Source organism: Megalops cyprinoides, chromosome 12 (genome assembly GCF_013368585.1).
Source record: "Megalops cyprinoides isolate fMegCyp1 chromosome 12, fMegCyp1.pri, whole genome shotgun sequence".
Classification (NCBI taxonomy): domain Eukaryota; kingdom Metazoa; phylum Chordata; class Actinopteri; order Elopiformes; family Megalopidae; genus Megalops; species Megalops cyprinoides.
In genome coordinates, this window is record NC_050594.1 from 19,745,676 (window position 1) to 19,767,817 (window position 22,142).

The window sequence follows — 22,142 nt, forward strand, 5'->3', positions numbered from 1 at the left end:
TTCAGTTTGGGAGCCATGTCAGAGAAATGAGTGGTTGCCCTGGTAACCTAGGCCCATGACATGACCTCATTTTTAGGGCTTTTGTCTATAAATAGCTCAAATACTTGTAAATTCTCTTTACTGTCAGCTTGACAGACACTTCAGCCTCTGTATGAGTCTCTTTAACATTTCTTAACCTTGTTTTCCATTTACATATTCACAAAAGAGAAAGAATCATTTTATTTCTTAATTACATCATTGAAGCGTAGATGCATCAGTTGTGAAAAAGGTAGAAAAAAAGCACATTTCGTATTCTTTCTCAATAAGTTAAACCTCTTGGGCCACAAGGACAGGGCCAGCTCACAAAACGGAAAGAGAACAAGAAGCTTTTAAAGGAATACAGAACAGAAGCAAAGGAGTTATTTTCGGAATTGACCTTAATGTCAATCTTTTGTTTTTTTTTTCATCGTTTTCTCAGATTTTTTGACATGTTAAAAAAGATGCATGTGGCTTATATATTACAAAGTCCTTCCACCCTATTCTCAGGGTACACGAGCAGTCTGTTTCATGAAACTCAAAAAGTTTCTTCGTTGATCCACAAATAACTGATCAGCAAGGGTTATAGTTGGTAAAAAAAAAAGAAGAATAATAATTACATTGACAATAATAACAATAATGGTAATAATAAACACAGTCCTCTGCAGTCAGGTCAGTCCTATGATTGGCCAGAACTAGGTTCAGTCCTCAGTGAAAATTCAGCTCTTCTGACAGGTGGTCTCAAAGGGCCAGGAGGACAGGGCAGGACGGAGTTTAGTTGGTGCGGTCTCCTTGAAGCTTTCCTGTTCTGAGCGGTTGTAAAATGCCTTCAGATTTCCCTGCAGATATAAAAGGTGAAATGGGTAAATCCACTTTACTTCACGAAACACGAGCCCGCCGCCCACTGCTGAAGATAGTGCAGTGTGTGCTCTTTTAATTCCTCACCTCGTCTCCTTATTGGCCAGGAGGTAACTGCAGGGGTCAGTCCAGTTCATGCACCTCATCTTGCTGAGGGGCAGAGGTCCGTTTGGACACAATTTCCCACTGGGGCGCCAGGGCTTTGGGCTTGGTCCCTGGGGAGCAGGAGAGACAGAAACAAGGATAGAATGAGTTAGACAAAAAATGATGACAAACACACACATACACACACACACACACACACACACACACACACAGCCACACAGAGACACATATCTCACTCAGATTCACAAATAGGCCATCTGAGTCAGCCTTTGCCTGGCTTCCCCACTAACTATGTGAAAAACACTGTTTGCTTTTCTACACTGATAGCGTATTTGCTCCTAATTACTGTACCTAAAACTGTCATTACGAGAAAACACACAAACGTTCCAGTGTAAAACACACACACACACACAAATACACACACAAAAATGCACGACACACATGCATCAGACTTCAGCAATCATAAATGTGTCAAAACGGTGATGAAACGTCTGTAGATCCAAACAGACCCCCAGTCATATTAAGTCCACTATGTCCTCCTCCTTACAGTTCACACCTGCTGCAAGGGCAAATATTTTAAGGCCTGACATGTCCTCCATACCAACGGGCCATTTTCACTGTGGCCCGTATTCCCTTACAGTCAATGAGGTCTTCCACACCCCCTTTGCTGTCACAACTCAACTTTCTCCCTGTTGAATGTTTGCAAAGCTTTGTGTGATTACGGTCTCATTGCTTGGCAAGTTCTACCACACCAGGGTACCACAGTAAAAAATCCCAGTCTCTCCACACTCCAACCCACAGACCCAACCCAGAATTCTTTGCACTTCATGACAGTACAGACACACAATGCACCAAACACAACGATCAATAATGAACACTCTTGGGTGCACCCTGGTCTGGGAACCAGTTAAGGGCACCCCAAATTTCAAATTGATGCCTTCAAGTTTTACTGTCGGATGGCGAGAAAATGGCTGAATTTGGCACACCGGCACATCAGTGCTGCTGCCACAGTGAACGTGCATACTCAACCACTAACCAAAGAAGACTAAATGCATGCTTCAATTATAAAGGAATCTGTGTGCTGTGTAGGCCTATTTATTTCAGAGTGTGCCATCTGCAAGGCTGTACAGTCGGAGGGACCCAGCAACCAGAGGAACCATGACAGGATCATTTTACTGACACTTCGTCTCAGCTGTGCGCAGCTGAAATTTAAACACCACATCATGACACAAAGGTAACACAACCTGATAGGAAAAAGTCTGCTGCCACACTGGACACCTGTTAAGCTGTATCAGCCGAACACTTCCTTTCTGTATTTTCACTCAAGTTACTGGAAAGTGCGGCGGCTCCGCTCAGTGACTCAACACTCAAAGGACGGCACTGGGGAGGGTGTGGCGGCCTGAAACTGGAAAATAAAGAAAACAACAAACACGGGCTTGATTTACAGGCCAAAGAGCAGCGGCGGGGCAGAGAACAAAGGCGGTGGACGGATGCAGCGTCATGGCTGAAACTCCCAAACTCCCCCACTCCCTTCCCTCACCCTCTTTGTACACTACAGCGTTTCACCGTTGGAAGTCCTGACCACAGGCACACGCTGCAAACCTGAGTGCTCTGAAGCGCTGTTGCACCTTTCGATCGAGATGTTAATGGTGACGGGTCCTGACTACTTGTGGTCACAGAACTTCCCATGGCACCATTTTAAAAGGGAAGAGGTGGTCACCCCTGTGTTCTGGCCAAATTCTGAATCAGTCCCTCTCAGTCTGGCAAGACTGCCAGCATACAATGTTAACAGCAATATTAACTCTTGTTACTTCGAATAATGCGCGTGGTTAGCCTTCCAGAGCAGGCTGGCTGACTTTCAATACACAGGAGGGTGCTGCTTCTCAGGGCCAAATGAGGTGAGGTTCACTTTATGCATATGCTCATGCTAAACTTGATAATTTGACAAATGATCTTTTACCATTAAACAGATTGACATATTGTATGGAAACCCTTCAAATACATGAATAAATTGACTGGTAAGTGAGCATGCACCCAGGCTACATTCTAGCTGTCAGTCATGTTTTAGAATGTTTAACCAGCGGATTCTCCCAGATCGCAGCCTACAAAAGGTGGACCTCCATTTGGCCCAGAGCCACAGTGATGATTATAACAGAGAGTTTATTAAGAGAGTTATCTCTCAAAGTAAAACCGGATCTGACTGTGGCCTAGTACAATATGTGCTGCAGTGGGGGGGAAGAGGATCACAGGCAACCGAGAGAGGCTTCCGCAGAACTCTGTACAAAAGAGCAGGGAAAGAAGACATTTCTGGGTCCACGTCACTCTCCAGCTCTAGCATCCTCACTCTCTGTGTCACAGATCTGGTCTAGAGGGACGAGGCTTAGTAATAACCAATTACCGCATGTGCTGGCTTTGGAGACCAGACTCCCACAGAAATCTGCTCTGACAATATCACACAAAAACCTCTTGCAACTGGAACTTGTTTTATGTAATTGATACAAAATGGAATTTATATCTCACATCTCCCTGGGCATAGTGTTTACAGGTGTCAAAATTTCTAAACCCCACTGGTGGGAACTCCACAATTTAAACAGGGAAACCAAAATGTTTTAGCCACAAGAAGGAACTGACATAGAAACCAAAATCAGCAGTCTGTCACAACACTTAGTCCGTATCTAACCATAATTGTATTTAGTATTGCTACAGAAAGCCTATAGCTCTGGGCTGTGCAACTGGCTGTCAGCATGTTTAAGGATAGTCATACAAAAAAAATGAAACTTGTGAAATAGAAGAGTGCTTCTGGATATTCTAGCACCTGTCCATTTCAAAGATACCCTTCTCTGTCGTAGTTATTTTTGATATTGAGTGTTCAAAAAGACTCGTTTTCCTGCCCCCTGCTGACTTCAACTGGTACAACACAGCAGCTGCCATTTTTTCATCACTGATGAACAAAAAATGTTGCCCCTTGCGAAGCTCTCTCAGGCTTTTTATCCTACACATATCATGTCTCACCTCACATTCCAATGGAATGCACCCAGAAAACAGAGCCACAGGGAAGTGCTGGAGCCAAGAGCATACACCCGGACAGGAAGCGCAGAGACAATGGAGCGGGATTAATTAAAAGATCATTAATTATTCACCTAAAAAAGATCAAACTTGGTGCATTAAAATTGTACAAAGAAACTTAAATATTTAATATCCAGTGGTGGGCATTCACAGTGTGGTGTAGGAACAGTGGAAGGCTTGGAACCAGAACTATAGAATGATGTCTTTTTCAGAAGCACACACAACCTTGTCAAAGAAAAAAGAAAGAAACAATTTATACAGAAATTAAGATTAAAGCCAAGCACAGCAACCAGGCGTTACAGGTTTTCTGTGGGGAGTGACCACAGTCCTTACTGAAAGGCAGAAACACAAAAGCTCATTGACACACCACCCCTCACACCCACACCTGGTCCTGGCAGGTAAGTTCCCTTAAATCTGCCCAGCGACTCGGGTTGGGGCGGGTCATACCCCGCTGGACACTCTGATCCATCCACGAGTCACCACTGCTCCGCTGTTACCATGACTACACTGACTGTGGCCTGGAGCTACACCAGAGCAGCCAACCGCTACTCTGAGATTAGAGAGAGGGAGCGAGAGGAAGAGACAGACAGAAAAGGGGGGGAGAGAAGAGGAAGAGGCAAAGGAAGGAGAAGGAAAAAAATCTCCAGACACACGAGGACCCGGGAATTAATTCCAGCAGACTGGCCCACCGAGAGGAGAGTCAGGGCTGAGATGTGCCTGACAGAGCTCTACAGTCACAGAGTCAGACACTGCAGAGGGCCCATGAACCCCCCCCCCCCATCATCCTGCTCTCCATCCCTCACCATCCAGACCGTTGTGCTGCTCATAGGTCCTCTTGCCGAGGATGGTCGGCGAGCCGTTATTGAGGATGGGCGACGCCTTGATGGGCGTCAGGCTGCCCGTGGAGATGGTGGCGCCCCGCGGCGGGTCGGGTTTCAGCGGACACGGATGGGCCTCTGAGCCAGCGCGGCGCCAGGAGGGAGGGGAACGACAGAGAGGCGAAAAACAACGACCAAAACAGAGTAAAGCTCGGTTAGAGGATGGGTACAGGTTGCAGAAACCGCAGAAACATAAAACTTTTTCTTTCCATAAATATATTAAATATATTAAAAAGATCCAGGGCAACACTCCTTAGACTGATGGGTCTATGTTGCAAGTCATGGCCCCTTGAGGCTCCAGTAAGTCAATGGGCAAATTGTAGTGTGTGTGTGATGACACTAGTGAAAGTGCAGTGCTGCAGTACCATCGCTCGCTCTCACCTAGATATCTCACCACGGACTCCAGCGGCTTCCGAACACTCTGCTTGGACGGAACTGGGTTTTTGGTCATCTCCGGCAACCTCACCGCGCCTGTCCGTACAGCACGACAACGCAGTTACATTTCAGCACCGCAACGGTTAAAGCCTGTCAGACTATCAGTCTCCTCCGTAATAGTCATGAGAAGACGCGGATGTGAAACGCCCACGCGAAGAGAATCCAATACAAAACCGCATTCAAACCCGCCCACTTAATGCAAGCAACCGACGCGCTGTGGAGGGTACACGTACCCAGGACTACATGAACACTGAGTACAGTCCAGGTTTAAAGAGAGTGTATTTAGGTATATGAAGGGTTTCAGAATCGGGCGAGTGTTCCTCACACTCTGCCTTGATAGCCGTGGTGTTGACGGGAGTGTAGGGGTGGCGGGCGAGATATCGGGGGCGCAGCAGGTCTTGGCAGATTCGGCGAGCGGCCCGGGTGAGCTGGGACGTCTGCAGGTAGAAGGCCTGCCTTGTCTTCACGGCAAACTTGGGGCTCCCGCTGTGTCTCAAAGGCAGTCCATGGGGGCTCTGGGGTTCCATGAAGAACGCAGTAACACACACGCACATGCACGCACGCACACACACACACGCACGCACACACACAGAAAGAGTTCATCGAGTTGATAGCTGCACTAAATGCGTGTTGTCGAACACGTCTGAACATGTTCACCGTGTTGTTATTTGTGCCAACTACACTGACGCAAACACTTCCTATGTTTATGAATGATGCCCATTGCTAAATGCTGGGCTACTGGACTTGTTTACGGCTTGTAAAATATGCTTGCTATATTGGTGAATACATTTACCCTTAATGTTCTCTGTAGTTTAATGTATTGACCATGATGCAGAATATATTTACCATGTTGAAAATAGTGAGGGACCGAAGTTGCAGAACATACAGTCCATGCTACAGAATGTTCCCTATTGCTGAAAGCGTTTACCATGTTGTTGCGGTTGGGTCCAGGACGCTCCCCATCCAGGCGCGTGGGCATCTTTAGGCCACCATATTTCTTCCAGTATGTCCAGCAGGAGGCGCACAAGCGACACTGCATGTTGGGCGGGCCCCAGGAGTACCACTGGTATGAGCTAGTGGCTGCAGACACCATAGAACAACATATACAATATGTGCATTTATATTTATGGATCTTACATTTAAGGATGTATTGTATGACTGAAATAACTCTTATCCCATGCAAGGGTAAATCAGGATTTTTTTATTGATGCAGATAAAACGGGCATTACAGCTGATACAGGGTGAAGCTAAAAGCAGTTCTAACTCACTGTAGCAGCTCTCGCAGGCCCGACCCAGTCCTGCCGTCTGGCCCGGAGGACCCGGTACTGCCGCGGCTCCATTCACCAGACCCGGCTTCACATTGTTCACACTCAGCTGGTTTGGGTTAGGCTTGTTGCTACGGGAGACAAGAGGGTGGTGAGTGGGCAGACCAGGGTTAAGCTTGTATGTGCCCTTTCCCCACACCTTCACAGTACAGCACAGCAAAGACAAAGCACAGTAAAGCACAGAACTACATAAAGCACAGCACAGTAAAGAAAAGGCATTTGAAAGCGCACCAGTACACATAGCACAGTACAGCAAACACAGACGATGTTAAAGCACACAACTACACATAGCACAACACAGCACGACAAAGCATGTTAAGGAGCACAACTTAACGTAGCATGGCACAGCAAATACAAAGCGCAGAGATGAGCACCAGCGACTCACATCAGTAGCCCTGATGGGTGACCTCACTCATATACTCACTAGTTGGGGATGTAGACCTGCTTCAGCTTGCTCTCCGCTTCTGCGGCTTTTAACCGTTTCTGTGACAGAGGAAAGCAAAGGGAGAGGAAGAGCAAAGTCATTTCTGCAACAGGCTGTGCCAACCTCAAGAGGTGAATATGTCATATACCAGCATTAGTAGTAACATACTGCAAAAAGCTGTGTTCTAGCCTCGAGAATATGTGAACATATCTGATAGCAACAGTGGTAGTAATAGGTTACCTGTTGTACGTATCTGTCGGTGGTCTTCCACATGTAGTAGTACTCAATAATACTTGTGAGCGATTTCCATGGGAGCTAGAAAACAGCAGAAGCATAAAGTTGCCACGTCAGAATTAACCCTCAGACTGCTGATCCACAAGTCACACTGGCATTTGAGTGACAAGTCTGATTTTCGGAGCAAACACCATTTCATAGGTTCACACAGGATTTACAACACTTTTAAACTATTTTCCTGTCATGACAAATCTGAAACGTGACTTTGATTCGGTCAGTAAGAGATGGAGAGGCCCCTGCGGACTGCAAAATGGCGAGGCCCCCTCCCTCTCTCCTTCACATTTGTGGCAGGCGGCTGCAAGATAAGTAGCCGCTTGCATTTGCAGCCAGCTGCCAGCAGATGGCAGAGTTAGACACAGACTCCACACTCCACACTCAGTCCCTGAACGACTCCTGCATACAAAAGACCAGTAGCTTCTGCCCAGAAGGTTTAGTGTTTGTTACAGGTGCACAAGAAATTGTAAAGGCTGCATCTTCATTTGAGGGTTTGTTTCCGGGCCTCCATCTGTCTGTATGTCTGTCAGAGCAATATTATCTCCATCTGTCTGTCAGCAAGAGGCACAACAACCCAGCTCTTTTCAGCCTATAGAGTACTGTGCCTCTCTCCCTCCACACATCAGCTGACGCTCACAAAGACCTGCTCCCCCTCGGTTTCCCAGCCCCCCCTCTGCCTGCACGCAGCGCCCTTCACTCACGAAGTCCTGCTGGATGTCGGTGAAGTCCTTGCCGTACTTCTCCAGCGCCTCCTCGAACAGGTTGGCCTCCGAGGCGCTCCACTCCTCCATCTCATCCCGGCACAGGACCGGGCCGCCCTGGGGCACCAGCGCCGCGATGGCCCGGGACATGTCGTAGCCGGTCTTATGTAGCGTGTCCATGGCGTGGAACTACAGAGACATCACCGCATTACATTACATCACACGCATTTAGCAGACGCTCTTATCCAGAGCGACTTCCAGCACAACAGAACGCAACTGTATCCATTCAAGTTAAATGAGCAACAGACCAGGCTAACAACAACAACACTCCCAGACCAGCGCGTGTGAGCATGTGTGCGCATAATACCACTGCGCCACTCGTAACACCATTCAAACTCTGCTACTAGTTAACTTGTGTCTGACTAACATTAACGTGGGCTCCTGTCTGTCTTCCACTGCAGTTGGTGCGTGCATGGAAACATGCAGACCTGAGCTGACAAACTGCACATCTCTCACTGTGCTATGTTAGCACACTGGCCTGATAAAACTAATTATAGTAATTAAAGTATTTTTCTACTGCATGTACATCAATGTGGTTTTTCAACAGAGAATTAAGCAGAAAGCGGCACATGTGTGCTTAGCTCATTTCATCTTGCTCCTCAGAAAGATAAGATCTAAGATGATAGTGATTTAATTTAGATTAATGTGGGGCAGACTGGTACAGACTGTGGTCCTACACGTTTCTCTGATAATTTAATTTGAGGTGGGTCTTAGTTTGGTCCTCATCTGTGTACTAACCACAATCAACCCATGCGGAACCACAACAGTGCAATTAGCCACTGGTGGTGGAGCTTTTCCTCTGTTAATCAGAAATATGTGAAATTATAAGACATTATTTGTAATGTTCATTGGAAGTTGGACTTCAAACAACTGACTTACATTCTTTAGAATGTACATGCTTTTACCTTCAACTGAATTCAATAATTTGAAATTCATAGTGGCGTTATCTTGAAATACCCTTATGACTATAAATATTCCAATAATGTCATCTTTACTATTTTTCTGCTTATAATTACAAGTTCATTATCAAAATTAATGCAGAATGATCAGAGTGTCATGTTAAGTGTGTTACTGTCTGTGTGTGTACACAGGCATGTTTGTGTGTTTACACGTGTGCATTTGCTTGTGTGAGCACATACGTGTGTGCATGTGTTGTGGGCCCCGGTTGTGTGTGTTTGCGTGTGCATGTGTTTGTGTTTTGTGAGTGTGTGTGCTCTCAGCACCTCCTGCTGTAGCTCTGAGCCTTTCCCCCTCCATGTGCTATATATGAGCAGCAGAACTAGGACAGAGCGTGCCCACATGGGAGTGGGGTGAGGCGAAGCAGGGCTCATTAGCACTGCCCAGAGAGTGTTCCCAAACGCACCAGCCCTGCCCCGAGCCTGTGCTACAGAGCCAGCTCTACAAGCTACACAGCAAATGCACTCCCGCTCTCAGCACGGGGACTTCAACACTCAGCTAGTTCGAGTGATTAAAGCGTAATAACACAGCCCACACTAAGCGTGCCTCTGGAATCAAGGTACCGGACCCCATCTGGGTCTGGGCCGAGGGTGAAACGGAACCATGTTGGGCTAAGCCCACCTCACCAGTGTAATGTCTCGAGACGCAGCGGCGGCGCTCATGTGGAGACTGGGCTGCCGGACCGAGCTGCTGCAGTCCAGGGCGCGGGCGAAGGTACCCACCGACCTGAGGAGAGGGGTAGAAAGGAAGACAAAGACAAAAGAGGAGACAAAAAAAGTGAGACAAAAGAACGACAATTAAAGACACCAAGCTGCAGGTCTGGGTAGAACTGCAACCTTGTCTGACCCCCCCATTCTTACTGTGTGCCCACAAACAGTACAATGCCCACACAGGGAATTCCATTCTTACCATTAACATTTACTCAACTGGCAGACGCCAAAGCGACTTAAAAGTGAGGAATAGTATTACACAAGCAAAAGCCATACACAGAGTCAACAATATCAGAGGCGTAGCATGACCAAGTTTCAATAGTTGGCCAGAAAAGCTACGAGCTAGTTGGTAGAGATAAAGGTGCACGAAATCATAATCTTACCGAGCCACTACCAGAAACTGGTCGATCTGCTTCTCTGTTAAAGGACTGCTGGGGTCCCACACTTTCTCTTCCAGTTTGGACTGGTCCCTCCCGTCCTCCTCACCTGGGGATTCCGAGATTTAACATCAGTGCTGCCACTTTATTTGCAGGGTTAACCTTGCATTCAGGGGCAGTCTGACCCATAGTTTGCTTGATTGCAACCTGTTCCTGACACCACTCCTAAGCTACCTGCCAGCGCTACCTTAACACAGAGGGCGTGTAAGTGTGCACATTGAAGCTAAATCATTTTGCTCCACTTTAGTGTTCTGCAAAATCCCCCCATATGCCGGGGTTGAGCTCTCACCCTCTTTCAAGAGGTCAGTGATGTCCGCCTGGTACTTGTTGCCAACTCTGATCTCACCCTTGTCCGCCAGGAGGGTTTTCTGCTGAGGATCGTACACCAGGGAGTAGAAGAATGTGTCCTGAGAGAAAAAAAGCACAGAGAGATGGTTCGTTAGGACGGCAAGAACCTGCTACTGACGAGCCAACCAGAAGCCGTCTTTCTCACTATTGTGAGTGTCTACCTTTCATTTTTCGTTTTCCGCTGAGAAAAATGTACTCTGGGTGGAAAAGAACAGGATGACAGGGAAACGCCTTGGTCCACTGGCTCTAACAATTATATTTCTTTGTGGAAGATAAAAGAACTGGACAACTATACAAGGAACTTATAATCTTGTCACAACTTAATGGCCTCATTATGACAGTGTTCATGACAGTGTGAAACACATGGACGAGAATCCCAGTCCCCTCCAACCCTGGCGATTCATTGAGCCCTCTGGCCAAAGGAGAGGGGAGCTGTCCTGTTTTCCACAACAAACATTATGGACAATAGTGAAAAGAGCTGATTAATTACAGCGCAAACACCAATTTGAACTACTGGGTCCCAATGCAACGTATCCATGGCTGGCCCATGGCTCGTTGCTGGTTCTCTGGAGTGCTGGAGAAGATTAAATAACCTGTGTTTCTGCAATCTGTGCCTGCTCCTTTCCAGGAGGAGTCCTCCAGCAGTCTCCTCTCTCCTCATTACTCAGTGTGCTGAGAACATTCTGGGTCAACAGACTGAATAATTCATACCGCAGCAGACATACAACTCATACACTCCAACTCTCCCACTCTGAACATACAGGCTGTGTGTGTGCACACACATACACACACACATGCAAACACTCACAAACACTCACACACATAATCACAACTGACAACAACTCTGACACTCACTTACACTCACTCTCTCTCTCTCTCTCTCTCTCTCTCTCTCTCTCTCTCTCTCTCTCTCTCACACGAACACACGAACACACAGACAATGACACAAACGGGTGTACACAAACACAACTGTCAATTACAAACACGCACAACTCCAACGGACAAGCGCGCAGCAAACCGGATGTGCCACGAGAGCACCTACCTCCCGGTCCAAGTACGACTTGAGAGCCTCCGTTTCGTTCAGCAGAGTGACGCAGCACTTGCCTCTGAGAGGAGAGAACAGGGACAGGCGGATCACATGGGGCCAATCAATTGCCAGGATCAGGACAATCGATCACATCAGAACAATCAGCCCACAACCCAGGTCCCAGATCACCAAGGAGAACAAGGCAGGCATGTTAAGCTCAGGTGTCCATGACCACAAAGCTGCACTATATACACACGGCTCCGTTTACATGCACACTTGTATGTTTGTGCTTTTAAGTGTTAAGCCAAGAGTCGAGTTTTCCTTTTACCAACATCAAACATATCACACAGCAAATAAAACGTAGCTGCATTTCAATTTTTTAATAGTATCAACCAAATCGCAGTACAACACAAAACTAGCTTGTGTATTTTCAGCCAGTGTCAGAACTGCACTATAGTACACCAAATAATTCAGGGCCAAAAACACCGCATTTCTTAGACCAACATTTCAAAATTCATGCTGTGGCATACAGCAGGCAAAGTTAAAAAGGAATGCAGTAACAGGAAGACAATACTTTTACAATAGCAGAATACACAGCATACTACAGCTGCAAAAGGACTCAAACTGATAACACAATCAAAGGAAACAAACACATTTATTCCGTACATACATGTGCTTTACACTTGTTGTTTGTATGTTTGTATGCATGTTCTGTGGCAGCGTGGAAGGCAAAGACTTGAAATGGCTGCTCCCAACACACTACATTGCCCAGAATTCTTCGGGAGGAGGGATTACCAGATCTCAATCTAACCTAAGTACAGTGGATTTATCAAGTAAGACTATAAATAAGGAAGTAAAGGACTTTCACAGAGCACCTACCAGTCTGCTGCCTACAAACAAATCAGACCCTCTCCTCACACAGGTTTCACAGAACAACAGTCAGGTACAGGTTTCTCTGTTTGAATACTGAGTTCTCCTCCTTTGAAGCCTGTTTCTGTTCACTGTTTGATTCAGTTAGGGTATAAAAAGCAGCCGGCTTAGTGTTCCAAAAGAGCCCTTTAGCCACACCATTTGTTTTAGCATATTGTTTTGCATTCAGTTTCCACCTGTGACCTGTCTCTTACCCTGAGAGCCCACCCACTTGCAACCTACAGACGGCCTTATCTTATGAGCTATGGAGAATTTAGGCATCAGGTTTCATGGTGACAGGGTCTCTGCATGTTCTCTGTTGTGTGTGTGTGTGTGTGTGTGTGTGTGTGACAGGTGTGTATACCTGAGATGCTTTACTTGGTGTGTGTACAGGTAAGATGAGTTACCTAATGTGTTGAGGTGTGTACAGGTGAGATGTGCAACCCTATGTGTGTGGAAATGTGTACAGGTGAGATGCTTTACCTGGTGTGTGTGGCAGGTGTGTACAGGTGAGATGCTTTACCTGGTGTGTGTGGCAGGTGTGTACAGGTGAGATGCTTTACCTGATGTGTGTGGCAGGTAATGATTCCAGCTGTCGGGACAGGAAGAGCTCTCTATGCCTGAGCTGGTGCTTCTGTTTCTCTGGGAGATCAACAATCTCTGGGTTTTCCATCTCTTCTTCCATCTCCCCTGTTCAAGTTCAAACACACCGTTATTCCTGTTAATGTTGCGGTGATAGTTATGTTATAATGCCTCGTAGCGCTGTCAAACACAGGAGGGCAAGTAAGAACGGAATTACACACCTAATACTTGAACAAACCCAGAATATGCACAGAATATTGTGCATGAAAGAGTTAGCAACTGTAAAGTGATGACATTTCTAGAAAAGCTGTGAGGAAGGAAGACAGACTAAAGACTGTGTGAAAGACAGCATGTTCTGGCAGTACACTTTTGAGGTTGGGAAAAACAGCTGACAAACTAAGAGGAAAGGCACAGAATTGATCAAAACAGTTTTGTCCTGGTCCATTTTTACCGAGACGTGGCAGCTTATGAGAGACACGTTCGAGGCATTTTAAAGACAAAGCCGTTGTTTACCCGCAAACTAGCTACGCTGCCTGTTCCATTCAAGAGTGGTGACTGTGTCCATCTCAGCAGAGCGACACGCAGAGCCGTTTCTGCTGAGGGATGCCTGCGTGTCCGGAGGGAGCAGCCAATTGGTTGACAGCAGGACTGCACAGTTCTGCGGGAGGCTGCCAGCACCCTGGAGCCAGGGGCGGGGCTTGGCACGGGCTGACAAAACGAGGGGCTGGAGCATTACAACCATCACCAGCGCGCACTCGCACGACAAAGAAAACTCCACACACCACTGAGACACGCGAGCAGGAAGCCCGAACAAAAAACGCCGAGCACAACTTCAAAACTACTAGGCGTCTGCTAATCTACATACAGCAATCAAGAGAAAGCAGCCACGTGACGTGGGAGACGCCAGACTTGCAGTCACCATTTTGTGAGCCGAGAGAGGAGAGACAGTTGACACACGCCCTCCTTCAAAGTATTAATCTGTCCCTCCATCTCCCGCTCTCTCGCTCTTTCCCCCGTTCTTCCTTCTTCCTTCTCTCGTTTGGAAGGCCGACGGTGAAAGAGAACGATAAGCCCCCCAATCACACCTTAATATGTGTGCAGATCCTCAGCCGACATCTCTCTCCGTGGCAGAGAGGGTGAGAGAGAGAGAGAGAGAGAGAGAGAGGAGGGAATGAAGGAGTGTGGGGAGTGAAAGTGAGAGACAAACAGGTCTGAGTCTGGTGTTCTCAGCGTTTCATTAGCAGCCAGATTAAAAAGGAGAGAAGACAAAAGACGGCAGAACAAAAGCAATTAGGGGACCTTCAGGAGGGGAGGTCGGGCCTCCCCGAACATCCATCTTGTTCCCTCCACCTTGTCTAATGGCAACCCCACACCGCCACGGATCAACACATACACAACACACACGTGAGCGTGCTCACGCCGTAAGATAGACAGCTCCACACAAGTGGAAACACAAAGACACCAACAGGAACCCCGTACACACGCTAACACACATGGCCGCTCCATGAAGTCAGACGGTGACGGTGTGTTTCAAGTATAGAGTGTGGACAGGGAGGAGTGGGGCAGTTGCTGGGAACACCACGGGAGATGAGAGCTCCTTTCGAAATGCCCTTGAGAAGCCACTATGGGGAGGTGCAGAGGAACAGACTCAACCTCACTCTCCTGGCACAGGACCCAACCCACACTCTCAACAAATTGCCTCTCCATCTCACCTGTCCCAACCAATTATTAATTATTGATGAATGAATCACCTTACCAGACAAGGGGAGAAAAGGGGAAAGGAGTCTCGAGGGGAGGGAGGGAGGGGCAGGAAGCGAGCAGAGCTGGGGGGGGGGGTGACGGATACAAAGGAGAGACAGAGAGGAAGAAAGGAGTGAACATGTGCGCGCAACAGCTATAGCAGGTTAGTCCCTAAAACTGGTTTTCCCCTCTAACAACAGACTAGATGAAGGAGATCCAGGAAATTATGACTGAGCAGACAGAGAGAGCAAATTACAGCCACACACTGGGTCCTGAGCAATATGAACCAAAAAAACAGCACATCTAACACATTTAGCCTGTCCATTAACACTGACGCACCTCTGCATCTCACTCACAGTACGGCGAAACCAAAAGGAGACGGTGTCAGAAAAGGACCACACCCGATGTGAAACGTACGCATTTAAAAGAATTCCTCAGAGGCCCACACCCAAGCCGAATGGCTTAAAACTCGCACAATTCTTTTGGGTTCATTTCCTTACCGTTTCACGGAGCCCTTTTAAAACGACTGACCACAGCCAGAGGTTCAACCGAACAAAAGCGCTCGGATTCTTTACCAGCCGCAACATTTTTCATGGGCTTTTTCCTTTCGACAACAACGTGGGTGACAGAGAGCCACCTTTCCCCGCAGTTCACCCCACATTAAAACCCAAGCGAACAGGACGCATGTTTAACCACCAAATTAAGGAGTCCTAACCGCCGGTGACCACTGGACATGCGATAGCGGCCTCGGGGGGGAGGGAGGGGCCGAGTCCTCGCCGAGGGTGGGGCCAGCTCCAGCTTGCGAGTGAAATATTTCATCTGTGAATCACGGCTCAGCCCCTGGCACAGATCCACTCCGAGCGAAGGCCGCGCTAGTCCACACTCAGGAGTGCAAAACTGCAGGTCAGAAACAAGCCGTGAAACAGACCCTCTCTTTCTTTCTGGGATTCAAGTCATGTCCCGCTACCCCTGTGCAAGCAACTCTGGCTAAGTAAAGATCGAGATGCCAGTGTGTGTTTATATTGAATTTCCCACAAGTGGATTACACAATGGAAAAGCTTAGTTAAATCAATGTTTCATTATTCAAAAGGCAAAAATCACCAAAAGATTCCACAGTTGTGTGATCAGCTGTTGAGACTGTCAGGGAAAGCACCCATTTTAACGATTTCAACATTTTGCATGACTTTTCCCAAAATTTTGTATTTGTTACAAGACTGACACATATTACAAATTTGCCGAGAGGCATTTCACAAACCATGCATACAGGTTGTGACATATGTGAGAATAAAGCATTACTTAGCTACAGCTAAATCTCAAATTAATTACGTTTCTGAATCTTCTGGTTGTAAACTGTGAATATATATGATACAAGGAATGTGGAACACTTCTCTAGATTTAGCATTGAAAATGACCCTATTTTATTGTAGGCTTACAGCTGAAAATTTTCACTCTACATCTTGCAAAACTCTCACTCTATTGCCATAGAATTTTAAGAATGTGGACACATACAAAGACACACACACGTGCACACACACGCACAAGCACAAACAATCGCCCATGAGCACACCCCCACACACACACACACAAACATGCACACACAGACACAAATACGCATGAGCACACAAGCATACAAAAGCACACACACGCTGCCTCTCTCACACACACACACACACAGACACACACACACACACACACACACACACACACAGCCACACACAAGCAAACACACTCGCACATGAGCACACCCCCCCATACATACAAACATGCACAGACACAAATACGCATGAGCACACAAGCATACAAAAGCACACACACGCTGCCTCTCACACACACACACACACACACACACACACACACACACACACACACACACACACACACACACACACAGCCACACACAAGCACAAACACACTCGCACATGAGCACACCCCCCCATACATACAAACATGCACAGACACAAATACGCATGAGCACACAAGCATACAAAAGCACACACACGCTGCCTCTCACACACACACACACACACACACACACACACACACTCACACACTCACACACTCACACACACACACACACACACACACACACACACACACACACATGCACACATGCACACACGCACACACACACACACTCACACACTCACACACACGCTGCCTCTCACACACACACACTCACACACACACACACACATGCACACACGCACAAACGAACACGGCACAGTCTCCCCTCACTCGCCTGTCCGCTGTCCGCTGCAGAAACACAGACAGGATGCGGCCCACGCCCATGCGGTGCACAGCCATTCCTGCCATGCATTTTTTACATATTGCAAATGTCTGGGAAACCGTGGAGGGACCGTTGGCTGCTCCAAGCCAAAACTCACACAGGCCCTGACTCTGTGTGGTCCGCAAGAACAAATACTCCCCTCCGCACTGACTGGCACACAGAGGGGTCAGGCAGTTCACTCTGCGCTAACACACGTGCGAAGGTGTGACCCTTCTGGCCTTCCAGACACATCGGCACATTGTGACTTTTCAGTTCTTCCACTCACTCATTACATCTCACCCTCTCAAGCAACACAAAGTCCTTCCCAATCTCTTTCCACACATGCACACACAAACAGCCCACGCTCAGTTCAGGCCATTCCCAGTGAGAATGAGCTTTATGAAGTCCCACTGCCACAGCAATGGCTGGCAATTCACTTCTTCACTGACCCAAACTTACAGTCTCCTCACTTAATCAAACACTGCCCAAACACACCTCCAAGCCCAAAGCCCACTGTGCTCTTAAACATATCCCAGTCCAGAACAAAAAGCCTTCGTACATACAGCTCAACAAGAGCGGGCGGGAGATGCACAGTGCTCTTCAGACGAACACCCAGCCATCGCTCTACACAAACCACAAACCCTTCACAGCTCTGCACCTCTGGGTCCTCCTGCCCTGCAGGCTGCAGAGACAGCTCCACCCACCCCATCCGCGCTCCCTGCTGCAGACAGATACGCAGCTACACACCGTACACGTACAGAGTTAGGAATGCGTCTGACACACACATTCACACACAGCGCAATTACACACTCAAGGAGACACACACATGCAAAGACGAAAATAAGTATCTGTATAGACACGGGAACGAGGGTAAAGCCCCGGTTGACATCACTCCACCTTCAGTGCAGTAAGAGGCAGATTCTGTTTGACAGATCACAAGATCGCATGTAAATTTCTACCTTCTACCTTTATGACATCACCCTCCTTCTGAAGCCACTCTTACACATTCATTAAACAATTGCATAACCCTTCTGTTTCTCCTCCTCCTTCCGCTGCCCACTCACTTGCGTGCTTGTCCGCCAGGGCGATGAGTGTGCTGGAGATGTCCCGGCGTCTGTAGAAGCACACCACCTTGGCCTCCACATTGCCGTTTGCCGTCTGGAAAAGAGGAGAGGAGAGGAGCTCACATGCATTTACCAAGCAAAACGAAAAGCACCAATCACCTGAGCGGCCAGGTACAAGAGATCATGCAACCTGAGCAACCAAACCTGCAGGGCTGGCTGATCCTGAAGGGGGCGGGGGGGAGCCCTAAACCTAGAGACATAAATCAATGCATCATTGCTGTTTATAGATCAAAGACGACTGAAAATTATTTGTGAATATTTCATATTTCGTTGGAGTATCACACAGCTTCACATATGTGTCATCGGGTCATATACAAACACAGCCAGTGATCGAATAAAGCGTCAGTGATAAACTGTTGACAGGACTCCGGCTGCTTTGCCCTAATACTCTATAGAGTCAGTCCAAGGCTTTGGTTATGATTGAACTTTTTCAAATGTGACCGCGCCACTGTCCATGGCCGACAAGCTTTATATATCCCTCGTATACCGTGCAGCTGGATCTTCAATAGATAAATTCCTGCCGAGTTCGATACCTTGACCAAGAGCACAACAACTGTGACCCAAAGCCACAATGCTTTGTCTGATTTATGAGATTGAGGTAAAAGAGCTGCTGCAGATATACGAGGAGGAGGAGAAGGAGGAGGAGGAGGAGGAGGGGAAATTAGAACATGAGGTGAGAGTGCGTGATTTGAGAGGAGGAGGTGGTTTGTGTGTGTGCGCTCTGTGAGAGGCAGAGGAGGGGTTGTCAGGGCCAAGACAGAGTCTGGGACCTGGGCCAAGCTGAGAGATGTTCTAATCACATCAATGCACCTCCATTACCTCCCCTGTCCCCCGTAACCCACTCAGGAGGTAGCAGTCCCGCCCCCGGCGCGGAACATTGAAGACGGGGTGCAAGGGACAGGGTAACGCTCTCCTTTTACCTTGTTCAGCTCCTCTATCCGCCTGATCAATAGGGGGTTACTGGAGGAGTTTTCAAAATAAACATAATCTGCAAGACAAAAAAGAAGAGAGAAAACAGATTGTCAGAAAAACTTGTCCCCGCGCTTTGCTCTTACATTGACTCGCCTCTCCATGTGATGTGAGGAGGGGCAGACGCAAGCCAAAAACAGCAGCAGGTTACGCCTGCTCCTACTCCCCAGGTCTCTTTCCCAAGAAAGTGTCATTAGCCAATCGCAGCTCATAAAAACTTGCTGAATTAGAAGGAAATACTCATTAGGATACCGACACTTACACCTTGTGTTCTCACATCTAGAAAATTGGATTTCGCTTGAATTTTCATGCTAAACCAGACTTTATTGGCCTCGCATATCTTTCCCAAATAGCCACAGCTCTTGTGTACTGCAGGTCAGTGCAGTGCATTACAAAATGATAACAGTAGCCTAACACTTTTTTGTCCATATTCACAAACAAAATCTCTTACATTTACAAGACTTGAAATGTAGTTTCTCTTCCTTATTTAACCTCTGACAAGGAAAATTTCAGTTTACCTTTAGGTCGGTTAACACTTCATCATTTCGCACATGTATTTATTTCCTTCCCACAAATATGAGAGAGAAAAAAAAACAAAAACACGTCCTTTACAGAATCAGACTCATTTCAGGATTCATACACTTAAATATCAAAGTCATAAAACTATCCATGTGAACCTGCTTATAGGATAACTCTCCCTGTCTAATCATGATGTCTGATTTAGCTATGGAGATTCAACGTTGTCAGTCTGCTATGGCAATAGAATCTGCTGTGAACACCCACCCCCCCCATTCCCACACATACTGAGGTATATTTCTTCAATGCCACAACATCCCAACACAATTTTACACCTGCCATTAAACAAGTACTTACAATGTGCTTACAAAGCATTAGAAGTCCATTTTATGGTGCCCATTTCATTTCAGTACATACTAATAATATGCATTTAATGGATCTGGGCACCAGAAGCATTTACTTAACTTTACTTTAAAAGTTAAATTCAATCATTTTGAGATTACAGTAGCGATTAATTTGTATTATCAGCGTTAACGATCAAACTGTCAGATCTAAAGATTTTGCTATATAAATTCCAACCACGCAAAGCTGCCAGTGAAGCTTGCTGGCATGAGCGTTCACACCAGGATATGAGCAGATTACACCCAAAAACAGGCCATTCGCGCCCTGCATAAACATGGGCAAACATGTGGAAAGATGGTGAAAAATCATGTGAATGTAAGACCTCGGCCAAATCACCTTGTAATACAAGCATATCTGCCTCTTAGCCTTTCCAGCTGCAAGTAGCGGCCCTAGAAACAGCAGCGTTCCTTGCTGACTGAGTGGCTCCCCTGGCAGTGAATGTCAGTACCTTGTTTCGCCACTAGGTGGGGAGAGGGCCAGCAGAGCGATCGCGGCCTCCTTCACAGTGCCTGCTCGGTGCTCATTTTCCGCGTTCCCTTCCTGCCTTCCCCGCTCTCCCCCTGGCTCCCCTGCTCTGCGCTCTTGGCTCGGCTCCAGGCCGAACGCAGGCTGTTTCTCAGCAGGAAGTCCCAGCAGGCCCCGGGCTTGGTAGGGTGCCTAGTCTTAACCCTGTGCGCATCGCGCTCGCTGCCAGATCGTGCCCCACACTTGGTGAGGCGCCTGGTCTTAACCCTCTCCGTTTCGCCCCGTGCCAAATTTCCACCCCCGCCCTTTCCCCGGAACAGAAGGACAAAAAGAGAACCAATACGTTTTCACGCACTTGCACTCCCAAGCTTATGGGGAGCTGAAATGTGGGGCTCTTGTTGCAGGGACGTTTTCAGGGATCCTTTAACTAGCTGGGTTTAGTCACATAAGAAGGCCCTCTGCGTTTGCTCTCAGAGCTGATCCTTCCTTAGTGATATGACTCCACTGCAGAGTGATGTAGCTAGCGAAAATCACATCAGGTTCTCCCAGCTGCAGTCAAATCATAACTTTTCATCAAAAGGTACCAATTAACTGTGCAGGAACCCACCAACAAGAGTTTAACCCCGTTCGCTAAAAAAAATTCCCCCTCCCACGCAAGACCAGAAATGAGCTTCTGCGCTATCAAACCTGCTAATCAGCTCCACAGAACCCCGTCGTAACCCACCTCAATAATTCAGCAGGAAAAAGTAACCAGATCCCAGGCTGGAAATGGGCTGAGAGCAGCACAGCGAACCCCCCTTCCCTGAGGTAAACCCGTAAGCCCTGTTTGTACTCCAGCGTCCCCTGACCTACTCCGCGAGGACGCTGCGATCCGCACAGGACGGCACTGATTCCCCCCTGCGCGAGTCAGTCACGGCGGCCCGCATCACAGACAACAGCCACCGCCTTGGGCTTTTTACAGAACCCCCGCAGGCCTAATTCTCAGCTTTTAGACCCGGTGCGCTAACACGCTGCCTGGGTACACCGAGTCTCCGCCCCCCCGTCTCTGTGAGCTTTAAATCACTCCCGCAATTGATGTTCAAGCAGCTTATGTGCTGTGTGGTTGGCTGTGAAATTGCGAGTCAAATATTTCCATCATTATAAAACAAACTTGGCTTGGAAATTATGTGAGGAGAAAAGAGCATTAGGAATGAGGATATATTTGAAATCTTGAGGGAATTAACATAGTGAAGTATATAACATAAATATATAACTGTACGTAAACATCTTTTAAAGTACTAACATAAATAGTTACTGTATTCAGAATGTATCAATGTATATTTAGAGACCACACAGACTATCACATATCCAAGTTATGGTTCTGCGACTGCTTATTTTTTGTTCTTATAGCATAACCCCCTTGACCGAAATTCTATGATAACACTGCAAAGGTAAAAACAAAGACGACAGTATTGACTGAAAACGAAAAGGGAAGGTCAGCGCTGCCACACCCCACCCCTACCCAGCACACCAGTATTCTACTGTGGAACGTAAGA

General features: G+C 47.3%; 1 protein-coding gene across 1 annotated transcript in view; it reads right to left on the reverse strand.

The window, feature by feature from the left end:
- Positions 1-286: 286 nt before the first annotated feature.
- mta1 (metastasis associated 1) overlaps positions 287-22,142 on the reverse strand; it is a 38,316-nt gene continuing 16,460 nt past the window's right edge. Inside the window, exons 2-18 of the mRNA XM_036542354.1 lie at positions 19,176-19,243; positions 18,196-18,289; positions 13,107-13,233; positions 11,650-11,713; positions 10,549-10,666; positions 10,206-10,308; positions 9,739-9,838; positions 8,096-8,284; positions 7,347-7,421; positions 7,107-7,165; positions 6,626-6,753; positions 6,286-6,437; positions 5,683-5,872; positions 5,304-5,393; positions 4,848-5,000; positions 961-1,088; positions 287-854 (exon numbers count right to left, since the gene is read on the reverse strand). Coding sequence (XP_036398247.1) covers positions 997-1,088; positions 4,848-5,000; positions 5,304-5,393; positions 5,683-5,872; positions 6,286-6,437; positions 6,626-6,753; positions 7,107-7,165; positions 7,347-7,421; positions 8,096-8,284; positions 9,739-9,838; positions 10,206-10,308; positions 10,549-10,666; positions 11,650-11,713; positions 13,107-13,233; positions 18,196-18,289; positions 19,176-19,243 — 1,802 coding nt within the window. The 3' untranslated portion in view covers positions 287-854; positions 961-996. The remainder of the gene's footprint in view (positions 855-960; positions 1,089-4,847; positions 5,001-5,303; positions 5,394-5,682; positions 5,873-6,285; positions 6,438-6,625; positions 6,754-7,106; positions 7,166-7,346; positions 7,422-8,095; positions 8,285-9,738; positions 9,839-10,205; positions 10,309-10,548; positions 10,667-11,649; positions 11,714-13,106; positions 13,234-18,195; positions 18,290-19,175; positions 19,244-22,142) is intronic.